The following is a 25,743-nucleotide window of genomic DNA, read 5'->3' on the forward strand; positions in this document are numbered from 1 at the left end:
ATACATACAAGCTCACATAGGTGTATTGGTTAGATGTCCACATTCTTCGGACTAAATAATATTAATTTGTAGAATGTTCATATGATTTTTCTGTCATTTGTCTTCTGAGACATTGATTTAGAATTTTTTATTAATTTTTGATTGAACCCACAAGACATCAACTGGTACACAGTACATTTCTCAGACTGATAAATTAAGTCATGTAGCACTGTATAGCACAATCCTTTAATATACATATTATACATGTATCAGTATAAAATAATTTCACATGAAAGTAAGCTTGAATCTCCAAGTTTGCGAAAATCCAGTTAGATTAAAATAAATACATTCTTGTATTATTTTTGTTGTCTCTAAGAATTCCATTTCCTTTTATTCCTTTCTCTTATGAAAAAGAAGACTCTCTCTCACCATGTTTAAAGTCAGATGCAATTTAAAAGATCCTCCCACATCCGTTTCAGGGGTTGTGTCACCTGTTTGCCAATCAGTAAAGCCTCTGAGGCCCTTAGAGGAATTAAAGTGGAGCAAACAAACAAGATGCAACCCCCCCCCCAGGCACACATAAGAACAGGCATATGCTGATGTGCTCATTACTATGCAAGTGCACGTTCACAGATTTGAATACAGCATAAGCAATCAACATGCACACACGCATTCACTCACTCACAATCCATTGTGTTCCCATTCATAATATATCAATATGTTAATGTGGATTGTTGCTGTTGTGTGCTGTGTATTGTGAGCGTGCTGAATCTCTGATGTGGGAAAACCGAAATCTCTGAATCTCTGAATCTCTGATGTGGGAAAACCGAAATTTTCAAATCAAGACAAAAGACATTTCAGCATAGATCCTCTTTCAAAAAAGTACAACACAGAAGTTAAAACAGGAAGCTCATGCACCACGCTGGTTAATAACATTTTGGTCAATACATGAATATCCACTTCACAGTAACAATCTGGAAACCCCCACCAAAGAAACAACAGAATCTCAAAAGCTGACATTTGAACAGACAAAAAAAATCCCAAAAAACCTCACACAAAAACATCCCACATTTGGATGCCTCATTTTAGGAAACTTCGCAACAATGGACCCACATTAGTTAAAGGACAGAGTTGAAGAGGTCCTCAGAGGACAACTTGGTGTTACTGTTATACAACAGCAATTTTAAAGTGTATTCTCAAGCAAATTGGTCCAATAGGTGTGTACATTTTAATAATTGACTATAGGCTTGTACCATGGGCTATTCATTTACACATATGCTTGTATGAGCATGTACTTTTGTACAAAAAAAGTAGGTTACCATTCTCAACATGCTGTTGACCTATCTTAAGTGTCCCCATAGGGTTGGTACACCACACCCTAGACTCATACTGGCCTGATGCATGTTTACTTTTAAGTAAAACAGCATATGAACACAAATACTTTTTTGTGTAATCAGAAGATCTTTATTTCCTTTGGTGTTTGCAAAAAAGTATTAAAAATAAGATGCCACCAACAAAAAGCCTGTTAAACAGGTGACCAATCACATTAAAAAAAAAAATGCAAATACAGTAGAAGGACAAAATAATAATCCAAAACACTCAAGGTAGAACCCTAACAATGCTGCTATTCTAGGAAAACAAGAATGTAAAAGGACAAACAGTAAAAAAGTAAATACAGGAATGCAGAAAATAAAACCACAATAAAATCACTTGAAATAGATGAGCCTGTAGGTAGCTCACAAGAAGCAGATTTTAGTTTGAGCTTGTAAGATGCACTGTGAAACTTTTTTTTTTTTTTTGTTCCAGTGATCTAAAACCCAAAGAACTGCATTAGGGCACTTTGATGGCTCTGCCCCACATACTGGCCACGCTGGCGCTCTGCAGCAGGACTGGATTCAGCTGACTGCTCGGGGGGCTATTGAGGTGCATGTGCACAAGAGCAGCACTGAATACTGCAAATAGCAAGCCAATGAACAAAAAGCTACAGCGGAACATTACAAACATGAACTTCCTAGACTGTACCTACAAACAGCTCTGCACAAAGCACTTCTATACTAATACAGTTAACGCTCACTCTCTCTCCTCTCACATATTCCATTGCAAACTATGAGTTTAAGACAAATTAGACTGAAAGAGGCACTTGGAAAGACTGACAATTAAATTTACAGTGAGCAGACTTGTTGGATGTTGTCTGCCATATTGTGATCAACAAAATCATCCTTACACTCAAGAGTAAGACAAGACCTTAAAGATATGACAATTAAACTGTGATGCTTTAGTCACGACTAAAAAAAACCCTGCTTTAGATGAAACAGGCTGCATTATTTTGTTTCAGCTTAGCTGTGTTTTACACACATACACAAATCACATTTGAACGGAGTATGTCAACATGAGGATGGCAAAAATGAAACTGATATGTGGAAAGGATACAGGGTATTTAAGATAGTACATTTCTTATTTCTCTTTTAGCAAAAGCCTGTGGAACTCCCTCATTTCTTTGCCTGGTCTCTTCGTGTTTCTTTCAATTCCAAATTTAGAACATAAACCTCCATATTGTATTCGCAAATGTCATGGTATTTGACATTAATGTCCCACTCAGTCTCACTGCAACATGGAGCCACCCATGGGATTGAAATTAAACTAGACCACACTTGATTGGCCAGACTGTGGCAAAGGTTAGTGGTAATTTAAGTCTAAATGCTTCAAGCTTATTAAACTTATCCGGCTACTGCCAAAACACTCAAAGTGAAAGGTGTGATGGAGAAGGCAAACACCTTAATACCGGATTATAATGGTTTACGTTTTAGGAAAAATCTCATTCCACACAAGTCACACGTTACACATCCTACTGTTACTCCACTCACAGTAAGTAACTTATCAAAACACACTGTGTTCATTTTAAAGAACAATTCTATTAAAAGGGATGATGATTCTTCAAAAAGACCTATTTCGCATATAAATATATACATTTGTTTACTTATAAAAAATGCTACTCTGTGGTTTGACCTTCACATCAAATATATATATATAATTATCTTTTGTATTTTTTTCTGCAAGACCTTTTCCCCCTGTTTCTTAGCAAAAGATGTTGGGTATGGCTATGTACACTTAGGCCTTTGCTGTGAAATGGGTGGGGCCTGCAGATGGAGGGATGTCCCAGGCTCCAGGTATCCGCCCCTGCGGTGCTTTACGGTAGGCTGGTGAGGTCGCGTTTCGGTGGTGGGCCCTCAGGCTTGCAGCTTGCACCGTTAGCCTTGTCCTCGAACATCATCACCCTGAGCAGATACCAGGAACAAAAAAACATGATGGTTTAATACACAGAAGCATGTTAAAAAACCTCAGAGTTATGTAGTTGCAAATTACTTTTAAACAAAAAGGTTCAGTGTTTTGAATTCAAGAAAATATTTTGCTTGTACCACAGTTGTTTAAATGTGCTGATATGCAAAAAAAGGTTTTGGAATGATACCACTCTAGGACCATGCTCTCAGAGATGAGAAATGAACAGAAAGAAAAAAACAAAAACAAAAAAACTTTATTCATCAGTACTTTGTAAACATCTTATCTTAAAATTGATAACTGCTTTTAACTGAAATTAGCCTTCTTCTAACCAAGCTTTCTGAAGAACAAGCAACATGGTATTAGGTTTAAATGATCTGAATTTGCCCTTTCATTGCTACACTGCTCCATTTATTCATGGTGAAAAGGTTCATCAAACCGCATGAATTACTAAACAACCACAGGTGATCACCAATTTTTCCATGCAACCTTAGCTTTAATCACTGCTACCTCTACCAATGCAAGAAACGAGGCTTTGTTTTTGACACAAGGGAATTGCTTGATAAGATCAACATTTCAGCATTCTGTAGAATCAGAAGACTCTTTAGAATGCTCCTGCCGTTTTTTACTTGCCCTGTTACTTTTGTACACATTCAGTAATGCATGCACACATACCTACGCGCAAAGGTGCGCGCACAAACACTCATGCACGCACACACACAGAGGGCGAGAGAATAAAAAAAAAACAAAAAAAAAAAACACAGACTATCAGATCAAAGTTAAAGTCAGGCCTATAAGAAAAAACCCAAAACAAAGATATAAAAAGGGTACAAAGGCCTTTCTCCAAACATCAGGAAGGAGAGGGTGGAATCCCCAGATACATTTTCTGGTTCACCACTGAAAATCCCTCATAAGCTCCTTTCGAGTAGCCTTGAGCCTGTAGCAGCCTGGTGGCCAGAAACGCGCTTCAAAGGCCTGGACCTGTTTATGGGGGGTAAACACCACCACCCACCACCATCTGAGCAGTGGAGATGATGTGCAAAGGGCTTGAAAGATCCCTCCCAGGCTCCGCTGCTGGGGTAATTTAATTGGAGTATATGGGTCACCTCCCTAGAGCTTAGAGCGTCAAGGGGCAGGGACTAAAACACTCAACCGAGAGCTTATTTCTGAGGGGAATGGGTTCACACTGGGCTTGACGGTGTGTTTTTAAAAGATGGGTCAAGGTCATCATTGCCATCTTTATTAAAGCTGTTTAAACCTCACGAAAATCTGAATGTGTAACACCGTCTTACATTCGGTGATGAACGCATTTGGATTGTATCTTTTCTTCACAGATAAGAGCAGCTCTGCTGGCTGCGTCCCCATACCGCTGAAAAAGTCTGCACCTCCTTCCAGCACTGCAGGGCTACTTAAAGCTGTCCTAAATTACGTCTCTGGCCCACTTTGCATGGGTAACATGAGTGACGCTGTCGGCTGGCCTCACACACCATATGGGCTTGATTTAGGCCAGAATAATGGTTGAGAACTCACCAAAACTTTCAAAGACAGAAAACCATGTTATTTAGTGGACTTACTCCCTTCCTCCTTGATGGACTTACTCCATCTCACTAGCTCAAATTTCAAGTGATGGATTGTTCATAGTGCTAGCACAGCCAAACAGAATGCGTGATTAACGCAAGACTAAGTGGCGGCCATTATCTTTCATACACCATTGGCAAGAGAGACGAGAAGGAATGCATGACGTTATGCAGAAAAAAATTCACAGTTATCATCTACACTCCGTGTCTAAATGTACTCTAGCTATACAATGAGAATTTTAAAATCAGTGGTTTCACCAAGATCAACCAAGAGGAAAAAGGTCAGTTCTAGCTTAAGTAAAAGTGATTTTAGTTTTTGTACATTTAGACATTTATCTTAAGGGGGCATTGTGCATTGCCCCAACAGCAGAAATCAAGGTTCTACAGGTTAATACCATTTTATTATTGATATGAATAGTTTAAGGTTTAGCAAATTTAGCAGAGCAATATAGCAACCAGTCACAATTACTGTAGTAACGTCAAAATTGTCTTGTAGGAACCTTCTGTACTTCCTAGAACCTTTAACGTGAGACAAGTTGAATATTTGATTTTACCTTTTTGTTTTAAGACCAGTTCATTTAGCAAAGTGTATGCTGCAAATTCGGCCACACGTAGATTGAACTTCAAAAGCAAGGGTCAACACTACTACAGCAGACATGAACCTTGGCACCAGTTCGCAGTTTTTGGTATGTTTTCCTAAACACTAATTCCAGCCCAGCTTTTCTTTTATTCTCCAAGGAAAACAAAGCAGGGAAGCTAAGCTATCTTTTCTCTTACATTGCCCATTTAAAGACACACAGACACAAAATAATTTGGTGTCCAGTATGGCTGGAGTCTAATGTACTGACTGCAAAGTGAAAGCAATGAGGACTACCTGTGGCTGGAATAAAGACAAGCAGAAACACCATCTTTCTTCAGCTGACTGAAGTGTTGTGAATTATGAAAGGATTTATGGAGGAAGAGGTCTGGAGTTGTCACAGTGAAGGCACAACTGAGGCTTGAAATTCTGCACTGTGAAGACAGGGGGCTCAGAGACGTTTAATTGGAAATAAGGCCCCGAAACTGAATCATGCAGACCAGTTAATTAACCAGTCAGTGAAGGTGTCGTCTTTCTTTGATGCTTTTAAAAAGTTCATTTGCAGCTTGATTTGCATTGTTACGCAACATGATTTAAAGATGTTGGAGAAATGCTTTCTGAACTGCACAAGCTTCGGTCATCGAGATTCCACAGGGCTATGTGGAACATGCATGCTGTTCTGCTGACTCTGCAGTGAATTTGCTGACATGATTAAACACACACACAAAATAGCATTACTGAGCATATTTCAAGAGGGAATGCGGACACACAGGTACTTACAGTTTGAGCACAGCCGAGCGCTTGCCTAGCATCATCTTAACAAAGTCTCGGTAGTTGATGGTGTCACTGCAGCCGCCAGTCACCTCGGAAATCATTTTCTTCATCTCTAGGTGGGTCTTAGGAACCCCCAGCTTCTCCATCATCCTCTTCAGACCCATCATGTCTGTGCCACAGGGACACAAAATGCAGTTACATATGTGAACACACACACACAGTGCCCTGGAACTGTAAAACACTATTTTTTACTGTCTTGAGGGAATCTGTTTTTAGGCAGAGATCTTCATAGTGGCCACTTCCTGGTCTTTCACCTAAAATGGTCACCATCTGAGAGCATCTGTGACTGGAACTTTCTTGACCTAAATTAGTTTTAGTGGCAAAGAGCAAAACTTCTAGCTACCGAAAAAGGAGCAAGTGACCTTTAGATTCAGCACTCCACATATATGTGGGCAGCGTTCTGAACAGAACACAGGGGAGAAGCAGAACTGCAATGGCACAATGACCATGCAGCATTCACAGACTTCAGGGTACCAAATATATTTGGACAGCTGGGTCTTGCAGCTGCTTCCCATTAGACAGGTGTGTTTTGGAGTGTTCGCATTCCCACAGCTTAATTGGCACCTGCAGATTGCTTGTTTGCTTTTGTGATTAGTGATCTGATAACAGAATCTCTAATAAGGTGATGCAAGTTACAGTAGGCCAGGAATAAGACTTATGGTGCATCACTTAGTCTGTGAAACTTGGTGTGGCTAGTTGTGATTGTGGGCAGTCAGTGAAACCAAAAGATGAATCCCAGAGCTCACATTGTGAAGAAGGAAAAAATCCCCCAAACAGGAGCCTATACCAGCTGTAGAAGAGGCACAGAAAAAAAAAAAAAAAAAAACACAAACAAACAAAAAGCAGTTTGCTGGGAGGCTTTGCTGACAGCAACAGTGCAGAGGAGAGGGAGTTAAGTGCTCAGCTAAGAGTCCACTCCTCCGCTAATGAGCGAGTGCTTCGGGAAGCAGAAGGCAGAAAACAGCTGCACACTGTGTGGTGCAGAGGCACCGCAGGATCAGAGACCACACTGGCTGGGCTACACTCCCACGCCATACATATGGACATGTTCACCTTCTAAAAGCCCACCACATCACGCGCACACTGTCCACACACACGCACACAGATTTCACATCTATTGTTTATAGTATCACTTTTGCAATGAACACGCGTTTAGGCAACACGCCGGTCATTCGCACGATCTCGACCATCCACAAGTCTCTTTCTGCATGCGACTTACCGATCTCTCCCTGATCGTTGAGGTCAAACTCCGCATATTTATCTGGAAAGGAAATCAAGAGGAATAGGTGTCAGCGCTTGGGCAATGCAGACAGAATTATATACACTTGTTCTCTTCTCTCACACACCCACTGCCACACAGCTGCCAGCAACAGGTGAGAGTGGCCTAACTGGGAGAAGGAGGTCCCAGGAGGGGGAGGAAAAGGGACAGCCAGCACTTGTGGTTACTCGCGTTTCAGCTTTTCGACTGGTGATACTACCACTTCATTACTAGCGTGGCAGGCTCGTATGGGCTAACGGAGTAGGAGAGCCAACTGTTTCAAGAGCTCACTACGACACGCCAGGTCCTCTTTTCCAGTTCTCTTCCCGGTTCTTTTCCTGTTCTTGCTCTTTCAGTAGGAAGGGCTCTGTTTCTGTCTCACAATGAGGGCTCTGTTTGAGTGGGCGTGAGCCGGGCTTGTAACTGTGTCTCCGTGCGAGAAGGGAAAAGGGGTAGCAGAGGGTGACAATGGATGCCCTGTTAAAGCCCTCCCTTCAAACTCACAACAAAGTTGTGTGGCAGAGAGGGAGCAAGCATGAGGCTGAGGGGAAGGAGCTGGACAGATTTCAGGCCGAGTTGTGCAGCTCAAAGTGTAAAACATACTGTAAAACTCTCTTTACTCAAGTTACATTCAAAGTAGTGTTTTCAGCATGATCCCTCCCTGTGGTCAAACCCCTATTGCATGGCACTGCAAAACAATGGGTCTGTCTTTCTGTTGTTCCTTCTCTTTCTCTGTCTTAAGAGTATGATGCCTCATTCCGTCTCTGGTTTGAGGGATGACAATGACACACACACACAGTGGTGAGCTTAAGGCTCTGAGACAGAGGAATATGGCCTGCAGAAATGTAGCCTAACAGGGCGGCTCAGAGCAAGGCCTCGCCGTTCCCTCTGCACCGCCTCTCCCCCACGTTTCCCTTCACACTCCACTTCCAGGCTGTTTTCACCTCTGTGTTTGCAATCTGGCACACAGTTCTCTACAGCTAAATGGCCTCCAGCATGGCTGTCTTTAGAGGAGTGCATTATGTGTCACCTTCCTCACATTTTTAAGCACACGCGTACACACACACACACACACACACACACACACTTCGCTGGATGGTAAACAGCTCAAAAGAAGGAAGTCCCCTGGGTTTAAAATTCACGTGTCAGCTATGAAGTGAGGAAGTGAGGAGCAATAAAAAGAGCAACAGACAGAAAGAGAGAGCAAGAGAGTATGAAAAAGAACAAGGGTTCTGTAGCTAAGTTTGTTACTCACTCATGCTCCCTCACACAGACAAAATTCTGCCATAGATTCTCCTACTCCAAACATCATGTCATATATGCATGGCCATTATACACATGTGCCCTCTTCCAACATTTCATTGGTGCCAATAGAGGAAACTGATGTCCTCAACAGACTCCAGGTGGGCTTTTAGACACTGCACGTCTTACTTTTGAAGGAATCCAGCTTCTCAGGCAAATCTTCCTCATCTTGGTACTTCTGGTCCTCCATGAACTCCTATGGTGGAAGTGATTAAGAGAACAAGAAAGTCAGGTTGGAAGAGCTATTCCTGAACAGAAGGAAGTCTGAGACACTTTTTCCATGTACTTAGAGAGCCTGTCCTAAAATATTTTCTGCTGCAGTTTTATATAAATTTATCCCTACAGACTTCAGGGATTGTGTGTAACCTTAACAGGTTTCATGATCATTATATCTCTCAATCCCTGACAAGGATTTAAAGGTTGGGTGGATCTTCACACTACACCAGTGAACCTAAAGCCTGCTGATAATGGGCAAAATACCTTCAACATTATAGCTCAAGTTCTGCTACTACAACTTACTGCTGTTAACTAGTTCAGTGTCCTGGATGACAGAAACCCTTCATGGGCTGTAGTCATGGAGGTTCACAGGCTGAGGACCAGAGTGTGATACTAGTAACCATAGATTACTGACTAGTAACCTATGGTTGAAACAACAAAATGAAATAAGGCAAATAAATAGGAAACCTTTTTCTGAAGCAGAAAAATGTATTTGTCTGCAAGAACATTTTTTTATATGAAACTGTATAAACAGATCTATTTCTAGATTTTGTTGGCGGAAAGTCTGGCACAGGGATGGACCTGTGCACTGGTTTTAACCTCGGATACAGTTCAAGTACTCCCAGAATTACACTTCCCCTGCAAGGTACACTCCTTGCCATAACGTGACTTGTACATTTTCATACAGCAACTAACAAATCAACACGCATTGGTCTGTAGGGAGGATGGTAGTAAGTGAGCGAAAAATTTGATGGGGACATCATTTCACGAGGGTATTATTTTATATTACCATTTTATATTATATTATTGTTATTTCACGCATATCGGATTCTAATGAGATCCTAACCTCCGGCAAGCCCCCACATAGAATATGTTAAGGACTAAGGACAAGTGTACAGAAAATGCATGAATGATTCAAAAGGAAAAGAATGCCTCTTAGAAGCGTAGCTTTACTCAGCTCAGCTGCCTCCAAGATCAGTGCTCTACGTCATCATCTAGCAGTAGGACGACGCAGCCACGGACAGACAGGGGAACGGAAACTAAAGTTTATAAAATTACGGATAGATTTAACAACGTCAAAAATAACAGTAGCTAATAAACCAAATTTAATTATAAGGATGTCAAAAGCGACGATCGTAGATGAATGACCTTGCGTAACCGTGATTAAATTTTTCATTCAGTTGCGAGTCACTTATCTGTAACTTTCGAGGCAGACGATAACGGAGAGAAATGCTAGCTAAACCTAGTTCAACTATTTATCTAGTGTGAGCAGGCCTACGTTGCCTTGTAAACACTAACAGTCAATTTCATTAATCTGTTTTGTTTTTTTTTAAAAAACTCTAACAGAGGCTGTGCTTTGACAGCGCGCTGAATGCGCAAAAACACAGGTGGGAGTTTTCTGGGGTTTTTTAATGTGACCACATGAAACAGCGCCATTAGTCTTGCCAGTCTAGTCCAACGGGGGTCTGCAAGAGAAAGAGGTTAGCTAACAATTTGATGGCGCAAATGTCCCCGCTGCTCCACTCACATCCTAACCAGCCCGGACACAATAGTCTCGTTCAATCGAGCCCACCAGACACCTGTTTCCCCGTGTAAACATAAAGGGAGAACGAAGGTGACCCTTCATCGCTTCAAAATGACTGGTTTTAAGGTATTAGATAACTACAGTTTTGTTACAAAAAAACTCCAAACAAAACAAAACCATGACGTAAGACGTCTTCAAACAGAATTCCGTTGGGAATTTCTCGGTTTGGAGGAAAGTGATATCCCCACCCCACAGCTAGCTAACGCTAACCGGTACCATCTATCTAGAACATGCGAGCAGTTTAGCTATCGCTAGCTATCTAGACATGATCTTTGTTTAGCTGCAACTGTCTAATAACCGCTGTGCTAATGGCTGAGCCAGTCAAATAATTTATAACCATTTAGATAGTTTTGCTAGCTAGCTAACAATGTTCTGAGCTTTTAGAGAAACATTTGTTAAACTACAAAAATAATTAGATATCTAGCGATTAATTTAGATAAATCAGTTTGAGAGAGATTAGTTTAGCTATCATCTATCATAATGTAGTTGCATTATTAGAGCAATCGCTAGCTAGCTACGTAAGGGTCACGACCGAGTCAAAATAGCCAATCTAACCCCAACCTAAACTGGATGGTTCACACAGCTAACGCTAGCTAGGATAGCTCACTAACGTTTCAGGTGAACAAGTGCCACAAAGGAAAGCATCCTAGAATGCACAACATAAAAGGCTTCATCCAGCTACCTTGTTTATTTCTTCCAGCTTGTCCCTCTGTTGTGCTTTCAGCAGTCCGAACGCCTTGCCTCCTGGAAAACCACAAGATATAAACCGTTAGACTCAAATCCATTCTGGTGCACTTGCTGGCGGACTGGTAGCCCTCGGCGGGCAGCCAAATCACAAACGTTTAACTAGGAATCGGGCGTAGCGGTGTACAACACTGACAGCAGATAGAGGTCTGTTTAACTGCTGAGACGATTCAATTAATAAAGCTCTCATGACATACCTTGTACATTCTGATTCGAGGGCATCTTGGAGCTTCGTGTGATACGGTTACAGAGCGGACAGACGGTTATATATGGGAGGCTCTCTCGGTTACGAGAAGTCCGAGGAGAACGAGAACAAACGCGAGTTGCAGTTGTTTGCAGCTTCTCCTTGATGCGCTCTTGGCTCGTCAGGAATGTATCTCTTCGTGCTATCGTGTGGTGAAACGAGGAATCGCACTTTAGGCTTCACTCTTAACTGAGATTATTGTTAGGTTGCAAAAATTGGGGAGATGTTTAGCTATTGCGTAAACAGAATTTTTCTTCACCGAAGGCGGGGAAAATCTAGGCAAACTTATACGGACCCAAGACATCTTAAATAATATACGCATATTCTGATTCCTCAAATAAGTTTCTTTGTTCGCTAAACAAATCATTTTCGGCTGGAGAATTACAATCACCACGATGCATGTTTGGGTAAGCAAAAGAAAACTGAATTTTCTGATACTGATGGAAAAACGAACGAGAGACGATTGCAGGTTATAGCTATACAGCGTAGCCTGACGGATAAAATCTGTGGGAAAGTTCTGGACCGAATTGTATTCAGTCCTCTTAAGTTTTACCCATACGTTACAAATGCATTTTTGTTAAAACATCAATTTAGACAAACAGTCATAAATGAGGTCTGTACATGACTTTCAGATGCTTTATTCGCTGTTACACAAGCCCTTTATCCAGCAAATTACGCATATAAAGTTATTGTGTACATGAAACCTGTTGTATAGATTGTAAATGGCACCACAGTGTGGTCAAAAAGTAAAACTTCATGTTGGTGAGAAAATGTACAGTACATAGAGTTTTGGTAACCAAATTTATCACATGCCAGTCAAACATTTTTAGTCCAGGACACATTTTCAAAATATGTACAAACACATTCTTAGTTACAGCACCGGTGAACACTGTCTTACTTGCAAACGAGGCAATCTTATTACTGGAAAAAAAATGTTTAATCTCCAATCAGCTTTCAACCTACTCACTCAAACTTTAGTTAATATAATTAAATCAGTGATTCAAATAAGTAGGACAAACATATTTTTAAACTAAGCTGCAAGATGAACTGAAGAGAAGATAAAGGAATTCCTTCTCTCTACCTTTTTTTTCTGTCTATGTCTGATACAATTCCAGCTTTATCACACTGAAGTTCTTACTCAGCCTCCTGAAAGTGTTTTTTCTCTCTTTGCATTCTCCCTTCTCCTCCTCTGATGCTGTCTCCCTCCTGCAATCTTTACCCCCACCCCACCCACCTACCCCTTGCCCATCAGTGACCACTCTCTGGGCATGCTTTGGGCAGGTTCTGGACAATATCTGTCAGGCTGTCACGCTCCTCGCGGATCTCCTGCAAGTTCTGTTCCAGCTGTGCCAGCTGCTGCAGCTGCTCATGTCCAGCTGTGCGCAGCCGCTGGATCTTCGCGCTCAGCGTCGGGCTCTCCACGCTGCCCCGCAGGAGCAGGAGGCGAGCGGTCGTCTCGTTCAGCACGCGCTCGTACTTCTCCACGGCCACGTTCCCTTCTGCTCAGGGCAAGAGGCACGTCAGCGGTGCTTACAGACACCGGAAAAGACATGCTGAGAGGAAGATGAAAGAAACGGGGCAGCTAAGGGAAGTGGAGGAGAGGGCAGGGTAAGACAAAGGAAGGAACGGCAGAGCGAGAGGAGAAAAAGAAATGTTCGGGGAAGAAAAGAAGGTGCACAGGCAGGGTAAGCACAAAAAAACAAGGAAACGTACGGAAAGGAAAGAGCGGGAAGTTTAGCACAGGAGAAACTAGGAAAAAACAGGAAATAAGAGGAAAGGGGAGGACAGAATAGGCAAGGAAAGAAAAAAAAAACAGATTCTATGTACCTAATTGATTGAGCAGCTTGGCTAGCGTGTTTGTGAAAGTCTCCAGCTGGCTCTTCACCATCTCCATGCTGTCCATCTCTGTCTCTAGCGAAACATCAGCCTGTGGCACAGAAGGGGGCAAGCATTCACTAAAGACACTCATGCTGAAGGATGTTGAGCTGTTAGTAGTGAAGGAATCAACATGTATTTATTTTAGCTTGTGATTCTATATTATATGTGCATTTCTGTACTTTTCGGAATGTCTCTGTAACGCTTCTGTGCCATGCTGACTGCCTGTGAGGCATCAAGGTCAGGAGGTGATAACTCTCAGGCCTCATCCACCCTTTTCTGTCTATCCCCCTCCCTCGTCTCCTCCTTCTCTCCCCTGTTTCTTATGTTTGATCTCACTTATGTGCCATCAGACCGACTGTCCATTATTAGACTAGCACCCTTTTTCTGACTAAAGAAAGATATACACTGATCCAAAGTGTGTCTGCACACAAAAATAAACATCAATACTCTTGAGGATCAATATGGGCTCCTGACGCTTCATTGCTGAAGTAGCCCACATAAAACCAGTTGTCTTGGACTACTTTGGCTGAATACAATCAACTCAGAGCTGTTTGCATCCTTTTCAGTTCTTTGGTCCAGCGAGGCTGGCAGTGATGGGTCAGTAAAGGCCAAATGGCAGGTTGCAGAGAGGTAGCTTCCCTTACTTTCCTGATGTCCAAGGGAGAGTTCACATCACTTTAGCAGCAATAGCACACGTACATTGCATTGAATCCATAGTGTTCTTAAGGTAACTGTTGCGGCAGTGGTTCACAGCCACAGACCTTTGGGACTTTTTCTGCTGTTTCAGCACAGCAGGAAGTAATCTAATGAGCAGGGTCAGGTGTGCTAGATTAGAAGAGTCCAGGAAAATGTAGAAAATGCATGTGACCCACAGGACTGGGAAGGAGAACCCCTGTGTAAAGGTTTGCAAGCTGATACAAAATTACATGGATTACCTGAAACTATTAAATATAGGCTCTCACATATTAATTACATGTACTGCAACCTAGCAAGTGCAGTTTCACACAATCCTGTGTTAAGCTGCATGGGCACCCCAGCCAAGCCCCACCGGCTGGGTCTGATGTGGCCGCTCACCTCCTCGACGGGCATGCCCACCCAAGCCTGTGAAGCCCGCTCCTCCTGTCTGGCCAGCTGTCGTCCAGCCTCTGTTACCGCTTCCCTCAGCTGTGCCGATTCCTTCCTTGCCTGCTTCCCTCGCGACAGGGCCGCCCTGGCATCCTGCCGGACACAGTGGGGAGAGCCAACCGATTGCCCTGTGCTTGTCTTTCCTGCTCAGTAAAGTTCTAGTGAAGGGAGTAAATGTTTCACGTTGGAATGTGGCTTATGTTGGTAGCTTCTTGGGGCAGAGTGTTGCTTCGGAGGATGGAGGTACAAGGTATGGAGATTAAAAGGAAGTCAACTTGATCTTTTTTTTTCTCACAGCTGGGTAGAAGCCATTTACTCCATATTCACTGAATGTTACTGAATGTAAGTTTTGCAGCACTATGCTGAGTGCTTGCTGGGCATGGCTGCGTTATAGACTGCCGTAACACGCAGTGATGCCAGTCATGATTTATAATGCGCCTAGTAAGAGCATGCGATTAGCTACCTGACTCATGTCATGTCAACATGCACTGCTCTCAACGCCAGTGGAAACATTCTGCAAGACATTCTACAATCAGGCCATTAGCTACACCTGAAGGTCAGTCCCAGTGCTTTGTACACTTTGTGTATATGTGAAGAGAGTGATGTTGAAACAGCGGCAGGAGTCCGAACTCACCTTAGTCACGGCATCGGCTGCGAGCTTGGCATCTGCAGCTGTTTCACCAGCTAGCGTGGCATTGTCTAGCGCCGGCCTGAGCGCTCTCTTTGCCTGTTGCACCTTTTTCTTGGCCTCTGTCAGGACCTTCTCATCAAGAAGGCTTTCTCGTTTGAGAGCCTGTCGGGTGTGCGTGTGCAGGGCAGGCCACTCCTTCTGTATATCTGTGGGGGAGGTGGGAGTTATGGACATTCCATCTTCTTTCTGTTCTATTCTATACTAATTTATTATCCATTATAATCTGTTCTATTATATACAAATTTATTATCCATTATATTCTGTTCTATTCTATACTAATTTATTATCCATTATATTCTGTTCTATACAAATGTATTATGCATTATAATCTGTTCTATTCGATACAAATTTATTATCCATTATATTCTGTTCTATTCTATACAAATTTATTATCCATTATATTCTGTTCTATTCTATACTAATTTATTATCCATTATATTCTGTTATATTCTGAAATGTATACAGTTTTTTAAAAAATATATTATTTCTATTCCATACTGTTTTAATTAATTTCAATCATAATCCATCCAACCTCTTTGTATCTTGGAATTCTATATTTTATTTTATTCTACTCTATTTTATTGGTTTCATTAGAAATAATCAGTTGATTTCTGGAACCTTTCACCAATATGCTCATTAGCAAAGAGTAATGTATTAATGAGATATGATGGAGTTTCAAACAGAGTCATGTGTGTGAGGTCCCTGTAGCAAAATACCCTACCTTCTAGATGTTTCTGTAGAGAGAAAGCTTCTGATTCTGTCTTTTTGCCTTGTACCACGGAAGACAAAGCTATTTCTTTTAGCTCTTTGGCAATGGCTGTCAGCTTCACACATAGGTCACAAGACAGAAAAAAACAAAACAAAACCAGACACATCCCTGTTAGCAGTGAAGTAGGTGCAACTTTAGGTGAAATAGCTTTAAGTGTATTTGACCTACCCAGTTGCCTCTTTTCTGTTTCTGTTGTAATTTATGTGTCATTGACATTTTAAATTTTATAGTTATCCTTTTATATATCATATAAATTGGATGATATTTAATATTATTAGTATTATTAATGTAAATAACTTGATTCCAATATAATATTTTTTATGAATTATAAGTCAAGTTCCCATGGTAAATTAACAATAAATAATAGTTGTTAACTTATAATTCATTATTATAATTGATAATAAACACATGAGCTTCATGAATGTTCAAATAATCAATCAACACTTGACTAGCAGGAGGGTCCAGCTTGAGCCGAGAGGCTGGTGGCTGTGTCCTGGCCTCTCAGGATTGGCTCTGCTCACCAGCTGGCCTGTCAGAATTGGCTCTGCTCACCTGTTGGAACTCCTCAATGGTTTGCAGGTTTTTGCGTGAGTTTTCCAGCTGAGCCTCCATCTCTTCCTTGGTCTTATTTACCAGTTGCTCCTTTGACTGTACCAGAAAATCCAGCTCTGCAGTTCTGTTGGCCAGGTCCAGACTCTGAAGCGGAAATCAAAGAGGTTTCATTCTCAGGTTTGTTCCTGAGGATGTGTGTACTTTGAGAGAAAAAAAACAGGCTGGCCCAATAAATTGCAGAATTTATTTTAACTGAAAAAGAAACCACCACTTAGTAGAAACATCTAAGATTGGTATCATATAAGGGAATAACGAGGGTCTTTTTAAATATTTCTGTCTAAATATAGATAGTTCTAAATGACTATCCATGTGTAGTGTTATTTTGCCACAGTACGCTGACTGGCTCTGTTGATGGACCTGTATCAGTTCCATAGTCATTGTGGTGTTAAACTCGGCTGTGAAGGAGCTGACACCGGTGCGCTCCTTGTGCAGCTTAGGCAGATTGGAGGTGACATTCTGCAAAATGGCGGCCGCCTTGGTGGTCTGCTCCTGCACTGACAGGTAGACAGCCAAGGTTTTATCGGCCTCGCGTGTGAGATTCTCCTTCAGCACCTGCATCTCTGACAGTCTGGCAGGCATGCGTACACACACACACACACACACACACACACACAGATGTTTTGCTCTAGCTTTAATGGGAAAAATGTAGTTATTCAAGACACTTTTTAAAAACATTTTTTACACGTAGAGATTAAGCGTTAGCTGTCCTGTTGACTGGCTGTATTCTGGTAGCTGACCCTCTTAACCTAGAACATTTGTAAAAACATCTTGCCTCATAGACACATACTATAACCCTACTGTGTAAGGGTTAATGCTTATGAAAATGATCCACCACCCAGATGATATCAGCAGTCAGCAGTGCTCATATGTCATAGCCTGACCAGTGTAGAGCAGGGCTGACATGCTGTGCACCTAGAAATAGCTACAGGCTATAACTTCACCTAGAAACAGCTATAGGCTGTAACTGTGCACCTAGAAACAGATACAGACTATAACTTCACCTAGAAACAGCTATAGGCTGTAACTGTGCACCTAGAAACAGATACAGACTATAATTGCACCTAGAAACAGCTATAGGCTGTAACTGTGCACCAAGAAATAGCTACAGACTGTAACTGTCCCCCTATGACATGACATAGATGAGCACAGGTGTAAGGTAGGTGTTTATAACACAATTCATAAAGTGACACACACCCACCTATCCACACACTTGCACACACACACACACACACACACACGACTCATTACTTACCGCTCCGTGAGGTCTTGTACATGGAGCTGTGTTGAATTATCGTCCAGGAGATTCAGAAGTACAGAATATGTTCTGTTAGACACTTGCAGGGCCTCACCAGCTAGCTTTTCAATATGAGCAGCAATTTCTGTGTGGCTGCAGGGAAAAAGATGAACTATATAATAGTTTTTTATGTTGTATAGCACACATCATTTATTCCATTTTTGGTTTAAGGCAGTTATATCAAAACCAGTGGCAGAAAGAGATGAATAATTTTGGAGTCATTGACTGATTTTGATTGAACTTTATTTTATTCAGTTGGTTGTCTGGAAAATGTGTGGAGTTAGTAGTCTCACACCTTCCTTTAGCACTTTATGGCTGTTTCTGAAACCATCAGTAGTAAATATCTTTACCATTTTCACTGTTCCATGGTCTTGACACTAATGATTTCTCTACACCATCATATAATGTGCGAAGACACAAAATGTGTAACATGATTGGGCCATGATTCAATTGTCCAACCTACCTCTTCACTAAAGTCTCTGACTGATTCACTAGAGTGTTCCACTGGGTCGGCCCTCTTGGCATCACAAATGGGATTACCTGAGGCAGGCAGAGAAGCCCGCAAATGGAATGAAGAAATGGGCCGAAGAAACCAACTGCTTATTTGATTCTATTAATATAAAAGTCTTGTCCAAAATCTAATTGACACGGCTCCTTTTACCCAGTTTCCTTCATGCTAACTGGCGGCTCTTGGCTTTCATTACCTGTTGCAATGCTGTTTTCAGAAAATAATTCATAAACCAGTTTTATATATATATATATATTTGTATCAAATGGAAATATTTGCAAGTAACTTCAAAAACAACCTGCTCCACCTCTTTGGGGAACACGCACACACACACCCCTGTTCACTCAGTATGGATAGATGCAACGCATGGTTCTGTGTTTGTTCGTCGACTCACCATGCTGTCAAGGTCAAGAGTCATCCTACGAAGCTGCGTGTGTGCATCCATGGCAGCGGTGAAGGCGTCGGAGAGAGCTCGGCAATTGCCCCCTTGCCGCCTCACCCCATCTTCTGTCTCGTCACGCCCCGTCTCACCTTCCTCCGCCAGGCTGCAGTTTACGGCCTCGCCCAGGTGGCCAAGCTGTATCTGCAGCTCCTGCACAGCCACTTGCAGCTGCGAGAACTGATGCATGAAGGCCTCCCGCGCCTCTGTGGAAGAGACGAAAAAGAGGCAAAGAAGACACCAAATAAATGTGAAAGAATCAACAGTGAGATGGCTAACCCCCAATGACTCTGTTAACACACTCATTACAGGAAAACAGCTTTGCTGTTAAAGTAGTGGGAAAGGCTGGTCTTGTATCCACAGGAGCACTGTGACGGTATAGCAGCTAATGTTAGTGCTAAAAACACATCATGTGAGTGAAAAACCTGAGTGGATACATTTATGTTCAACATATCTGAGCACAAAACTGCCATTAATATGACATGCGCAGAAGATTTGACTAGAACAGGAGAATGTAAGTGAATTGGACCTTTAAGATTCAATTTCACTTTAATTCAGCTTTAACTTTCATCAATAACTTTTTAACCTTGAATGGCCAGGAACTCTTCTAGGGCATTGGGCAGGTAGTCCTCACTCTGATGCTCATGCACACGATTCTGCATCTCCTTAGGCTGGGGCATGTGACTTGGACGAATGTAGAGTTCGTGCCTAAAACTCCTGCAGTCATAACTGGAAAGCAGTCTCTCTAGATCCTGCAGTTTTCTTTTTAGTTTAGAGGCCTGTAGAAAAAAGCAAACATATATTTTATAGAAGTGTGTGTGTGTGTGTGTGTGTGTGTGTGTGTGTGTGTGTGTGAAAATAAATGACATTTTAAAAATAAACTGCTGAGGTTCTCAGATGATTTGATCAATACATGTCAATTTTGTGAGTCCTTGAACCATTTGAGCCAGATTTCCACAAGCCTCAAATAAACAGACCGAGAAGAGCTGTAGCTGCAAGGTATTTTGAACACATCCATGCTCTATGGTGCTCATGAAACACCGTTCTCTCATGAAACACCTTATTAAATGGGACCTGACTAAGCAATGGACTACCATTATGCTAATTATAATTAAACCTATGCATTCCACATATCAAAATTACTTAAGGAGGCAAGTTCAGGAGAATATACAATGTTGGACTTGGAAATGCAGGAGTAGCTGAGGACGAATTGTGGTTACAGCGTTTGCAAACATTCATTTAAAAACCTTTCTGGTGACACTTCTCATTCTCTCCCACCTGAAGCCAAACATAATTAGGAGGCAGTGACTGCAAATGATAGTTTGTTTTTATGACAGGGAGCTATGAAATCTGGACTAAATCCCTTGATAGCCCACTCCTCCATATGCCATTTTCCATTTAATTATCTTTATTTATATCCTTATTTATTGTTGGAGATTATGCTGATTATTTAGAAGAGATTATATCAGCCTACTCTCTAATTGTTACTCCTTGTTCCTTGTTTTAGAGTAAATGAGAACATGTAACCAGCAGCCTGGCGAAGCACATGTTCAATACTTGTATGTCACAATATGGTTTGTATGCACTGCTTTGCCACTGCTGTAGGTGCAGGAAGAGTTTGGTGGTGTAAAGCACAGAGCTGCAGGGTGTGTAGAGTAAGATGTAAGGTGAGTGGGCCTCACAGAAGTAAAAGCTTTTGATAGTGCCAAAAACATATATAGGGTGAAAGCTGGCTGATTCTGGAGACAGTTTTATTTCAGACTGGTTTGAAGGTGCTGAAGTAAACAGACGGTTTTAGGAGGAAAGCTAAGTTTCTGCTTCACATTCTGTTCTAAGTCAGCAAATAATTGTACTCCTTCCTACCGTGCTATAGTAAGCCTGCCAGTGGTATATGAGATGAAGTATATTCTGTGATCAGGTTATACATCTGAATGCACTAGTAAGGGGCACTTGGTGGAGATAGCCTCCAGAGGAATCTTATTAAAATATATCAGAGAATGGAACTGCATATAAGAATACTGTGATTACACAGGAAGAAGAAGAAAACATGAGGTCTTATACTTAGCACAGTCCTGGCGTACTGAATCATACAGGAGCCACGGTAGCTCAGTTTATCTTTGAGGTTTTTGTACAGTGTTGTAACAGAGTGACTGATAGTAATTTACAGTTTAAGAGACTTTAAACTGAATTACTAAGATTTTGTTGAATTACTAGACAGAAAGAAAAATGATTTTGATTATCAATGTGAATGGTACCTCAAGAATTTACATGCCAATATTTAACATGTCTTGAGCATATAGAACATTTATCATTCACCAGCATTTTTAAAAGCATTTTTTACATAAAAAAAACACACACGCACACATACTAAAAACATACACATACCATAAACACACATGTACCAAAGAATTGAATGTATGATGGGAGTCACAGGCAATGAAACATTGATGTGAAAATAGACATAATCATCTCCTGAGATCTGATTTAGAAACACCTCACAGAATGTTCTACCTTCTTATCTTAGCAAATTGCCTCTTTTAATACTCACTGACTTGATTTTAATTCCTAGAAATATAAAACCTTGCCTCATGTAGGGGATAATTATGCCCAAGGATAAAGTAACTCGTGGTATTATTCAGACACTTGTTAATAGATTCATTTCAGTTCACCTTTCAGACTGATAATTGGCTGTGAAGTATATTATCACATAATAAATGTAAATTAACACGTGCAAGGATCTGACCTTAATTAACGTATGAGACCATTCATGTCTGAAGGAGTCTGACCAATATATTTATATACAATTTTATATTACAATTACAGCCCTCTAACTGTAATGCAATTCAATGGTTCTTAGCGTTTCAGAGATATAAAGCAACAAACTCGATAAAATGTGTTTGTGTCCTTGCTAATGTTCTTTGGTCCCTGGCTTTTAAATCACAGTCATTTATCCATAATCGTTCCTACTACTGATACTATATTGTGGTTTGTTATGCTAAAGGTTGGGGGAGCTGATGGGCAGTTTTGCAGTATACTCCATATTGCCTCTCCTATAATAGGTAATCATCTCTAGATATTGAAGAACTGAGCTACTCTTGACATTGACTAGCTACTCGCTTCTATGCAGGCGTGACTGATGAAAGTTTCAGAGCAGAATAAACTAACACTTTAAGCTCAGGCGGCTGGAGCAGTGATTTTAAGATGATGTGACTGCATATGTTCTTGCTGTCACTGAGCCTTCTACAGATGCTCACAGTCTCAGAATATATAAATGTGTTAGCATAATCACACCATATTTCTGTATTCACACATGGTGATTGATACCCCCAAATTAACCAACAGTGTAAAGACATCTCAAGACAAGTTAGTCATGTAAATTCCCTTTTGATAAGCGCCTCTCAATTTCTTAAAATAACTAGGAAAGACTATGAAATGAGCTCGCATTACATTTTTGCTAGCTTTGCATTAGCCATCATCCTAGCTATCCCACTGCTGTAACATTTTGGCTTCAAGAGCCTGGGCCATCCCCGTCCAGCCTCCCGTGTTCTGTCTTATCGGCAGCCCGGCTAAGACGCTGTGATCTGGAAGGGCATGTGTTCCCACGTTAGGCGCCCAGGGTAACATGGGTGGCATCTGTTTTGCTAGCTTTGCGCCAGAATCACTGTTTGACAAAGAAGAAGAACCTTGGCATGCCTGCATGCTCTCAGCGGTGAAAGGGAGCTGCGTGCCTCAGTAATTCCCAATTCTTTGGAGACAAAGAACAGCTTGGCTGGGAGGTACACTTGGCAGTGTGTGTTGGGGGAAGCCTGAACGCAATGGCAGTTAGCCACAGTTCTAAAAAGAGTGCAGTGAGTTAGCAGAGGACTATAAGGCCAAGATAAGCACTAATTGGGTACAGTGGATGGATGGGGATGATGCATGACATTCATGCAGTGTACAGTGAATCGCTGAAGTGTCTGTAATATGTATGGAGCATACAAGGGAAGGTGTCCAAGCCCACTACACCTCATATAGCATGGTTTAGTGCGTGTGTGCACACACACACACACACGCACACACACACACACACACACACACACACACACACACTCATACCTGGTCTCTGATGAGACTGTAGCACACTGGGCACTCCTCACACTGGTGGGATACATGGTTAAGATAGAAGTTCAGCTCACACTTGTCACACTTATAACCCACGAAACCTTGGCGACAGATGCAAGTGCCATTTCCATGGCACTGCATGGAGGTTGAACCCATGGGGTCACAATTGCAAGCTACAATTTCAAAGATAGAGAGGACAGAGAGGCACAGATTATGAAATGGGCCTAATGTAGCTCAACGCTTTCCAAAGTTCAGAGAATTTTGTTCATTTGTAACAGATCCATGTATTCCACATACTTTCCATATTTACCTGCCTGATGGTTTGTGATACAATACTATAATGTGGAGATCATGTGTATGATTCCCAGGGAGTATAATGATAAATATGTAAATTCCTCTGGATTAGAGTATCTGTTAAATAATTTAAATACTATATATGTCTAATGCTCTCAAGATTAAACATCTATTGGTACTGGAACAACGAATATTTTCATAAGTCATGTCAAACATGCCCTTTTTGGTGATTGTTCATATTAATTGACAGTTTGAACTTTAGCTGCTGTGTACCTCTGCAACCCCTGGAGGAGAAGCCAAAAAAGCCCATTCGACATGCATCACACCACCTTCCCTCCACACCTGTCCGACACAAACACTGGCCTGTGATTGGCTGACATGCTGAGGATAAGGAACCAATTGGACTGCAATTACACCTGGAGAGGAGGAAAGAGAGTAGCCATTTTTTTGTGTGTGTTATACACTACTGCATTCTAAAAATTAGTGCAGTGAAGTACTGTAAGAACACAAATGAAAGAATATATGTTAGCAGCATTATTTTGGCGCCTGATTGGTCACCATTTTCCAAGTCGCATACTGACAATGATCGGGGAAGCTCAATGTGTTTTGTGTAAACCTGAAGATGAATACTGAACTTATGGATGAGAGGAAGGAAGGCGATAGGACAAGAGGTGGGTGTGTGCTATCCATAACGCACCACTGACAGCCCAGCACTGGCTGCAGGTTGAAGTAGCCAGCTTCACACTGTCCGCAATCTCTTCCTGTCACGTGACTCAGACACGAACATCTTCCTGTGTCAGGGTCGCAGTCGTTCACTGAGCCAGAGGAGCCAGGTGACTTACAGTCACAAGCTAAGCAGACACACACACACACACACACACACACACACACACACACACACACACACACACACACACACACACACACACACACACCATTTGATTCTTGAGAATGCATGAGTCTGCTGGGGTCTCGTTATTAAAGTAGAAAATCTGAACAAAATGTTCAGATGATCTCTTATTCAATCTATTCTTTTATTAAACATGTTCTAAAATTCCCTTTCCTCTTTCAACTACAGAGACGCACACACACACAGTTTTACTTACATTTGCACTTTTGGGAAGGCCTGAGGGTACGGTCCAAAGCGTTACCGTAGTAACCTGTTTGGCACTTGTCACAATGGTCCCCAGCTGTATGTCCTAGGCATTTCAGGCAGCGGCCAGTCACGTGATCACACCCACCCACTGCGTTGGGGTCTACATTCCCATTACATTCACACCTCACACATGGTCGTTCTTTACCACCCCAGCCAAGCGGATCGCCATACAAGCCATCCTCACACAGCTGACATCTGGTTCCTAGAACACACACACACACACACACACACACACACTATGATGACACACTTCTACGTTGTTTGATTACAGTTTAGACAAAGAGCTTTCTTCTGTAACCCTTTCAGCATAAAACTAATTTGCAAATAATGTTCTAGTAATAATGTAGCGTAACATTGTATATGACAAATACATTGTCACATTCTGTACACTGAACTTCTCAAAATAAACAGAAACCTACCCCTCTGGCTGGCTGGGCAGTTGGTACACACCACACCGCCTGCCTCTGGCACCTCAGCACAGGTGGTACGATCCGGGCAGGGGCAGGGCAGACAGTCACTCGGGTTGCCAATCAGTGCATTTCCATAGTAACCATCCTGACAACGCTCACAAGAGACACCAGTAGTGAAGTCTGTGCACTCACAGACACCTGGATCAAGAAATGCACACACACACACACACACACACACACACACACACACACACACACACACACACACACACACACACACAAAGCTGTATAGTGAACAAAACAGAGACATAAATGTGCATACATAGAAACACGCACATGCAGCAAGGATCAAAAGAACACATATTCACATGTATACACAAACACAAACAAACAATCACACACACATACACACACACACATTTCAGATGAGGCTATACACATGTGCATGCACACACAGAGGTATGATTAGCTGCAACAAAGAGTTGCTACACTCTTTGCTGGAAGGTGCATGAAGCACAAGAATGTGGTTTAAGTTTTTTCTGAAAACAAACAAATTTGAGTGTGTTTCGGCAGCTGAGCAGAAAGCCCAGCATGAGAGGCCATGGCCAATGGCTCACAGGTGCAGATGAGTGGCTCAACCCTTCTGCTAGTTTCCTCAAAAACACAGCCTGAAACATGACACTGTGGCCTCCATTTAGATTCTGTACACTTCCCTGTATACAACAAGATGCCTTCACATAAACAAATAACAAAGTGAAGGTGCACATGCACATATATGCAAGTACATTCACACACACACACACACACACACACACACACACACACACACACACACACACACACACACACACACACACACACTCACAGGTACACA

General features: G+C 41.8%; 2 protein-coding genes and 1 long non-coding RNA gene across 4 annotated transcripts in view; 1 reads left to right on the forward strand and 2 right to left on the reverse strand.

The window, feature by feature from the left end:
* Positions 1 to 419: 419 nt before the first annotated feature.
* aif1l (allograft inflammatory factor 1-like) lies at positions 420 to 11,710 on the reverse strand. Its single transcript, XM_027004144.3, has 6 exons — positions 11,546 to 11,710; positions 11,287 to 11,348; positions 8,933 to 8,999; positions 7,463 to 7,504; positions 6,190 to 6,352; positions 420 to 3,254 (listed from the first exon to the last, which is right to left on the reverse strand). The coding sequence occupies exons 1-6, from the start codon at positions 11,568 to 11,570 to the stop codon at positions 3,167 to 3,169; spliced, it is 447 nt and encodes a 148-aa protein (XP_026859945.1). The 5' UTR covers positions 11,571 to 11,710; the 3' UTR covers positions 420 to 3,166.
* Positions 11,711 to 11,864: 154 nt separating this feature from the next.
* Positions 11,865 to 13,295, forward strand: LOC145658950 (uncharacterized). The gene is made up of 2 exons (XR_014124844.1): positions 11,865 to 11,999; positions 12,845 to 13,295. It is a non-coding gene; the product is annotated as an uncharacterized LOC145658950 (long non-coding RNA).
* The window catches only part of lamc3 (laminin, gamma 3), a 71,666-nt gene continuing 58,137 nt past the window's right edge, over positions 12,215 to 25,743 (reverse strand). Inside the window, exons 13-28 of one of the 2 annotated variants that reach the window (XM_027004143.3) lie at positions 24,879 to 25,067; positions 24,410 to 24,661; positions 24,001 to 24,154; positions 23,577 to 23,719; positions 23,004 to 23,182; positions 19,495 to 19,687; positions 18,864 to 19,114; positions 18,425 to 18,501; positions 17,920 to 18,054; positions 17,025 to 17,235; positions 16,608 to 16,751; positions 16,008 to 16,110; positions 15,230 to 15,432; positions 14,545 to 14,688; positions 13,420 to 13,519; positions 12,215 to 13,091 (exon numbers count right to left, since the gene is read on the reverse strand). In XM_027004143.3, coding sequence (XP_026859944.2) covers positions 12,841 to 13,091; positions 13,420 to 13,519; positions 14,545 to 14,688; positions 15,230 to 15,432; positions 16,008 to 16,110; positions 16,608 to 16,751; positions 17,025 to 17,235; positions 17,920 to 18,054; positions 18,425 to 18,501; positions 18,864 to 19,114; positions 19,495 to 19,687; positions 23,004 to 23,182; positions 23,577 to 23,719; positions 24,001 to 24,154; positions 24,410 to 24,661; positions 24,879 to 25,067 — 2,729 coding nt within the window. In that variant the 3' untranslated portion in view covers positions 12,215 to 12,840. Of the gene's footprint in view, positions 13,092 to 13,419; positions 13,520 to 14,544; positions 14,689 to 15,229; positions 15,433 to 16,007; positions 16,111 to 16,607; positions 16,752 to 17,024; positions 17,236 to 17,919; positions 18,055 to 18,424; positions 18,502 to 18,863; positions 19,115 to 19,494; positions 19,688 to 23,003; positions 23,183 to 23,576; positions 23,720 to 24,000; positions 24,155 to 24,409; positions 24,662 to 24,878; positions 25,068 to 25,743 lie in introns of those variants that run through there. The other variant, XR_014124843.1, reaches the window with a different exon arrangement.

This window comes from Electrophorus electricus, chromosome 8 (genome assembly GCF_041902795.1).
Source record: "Electrophorus electricus isolate QZ-2024a chromosome 8, ASM4190279v1, whole genome shotgun sequence".
NCBI lineage: Eukaryota > Metazoa > Chordata > Actinopteri > Gymnotiformes > Gymnotidae > Electrophorus > Electrophorus electricus.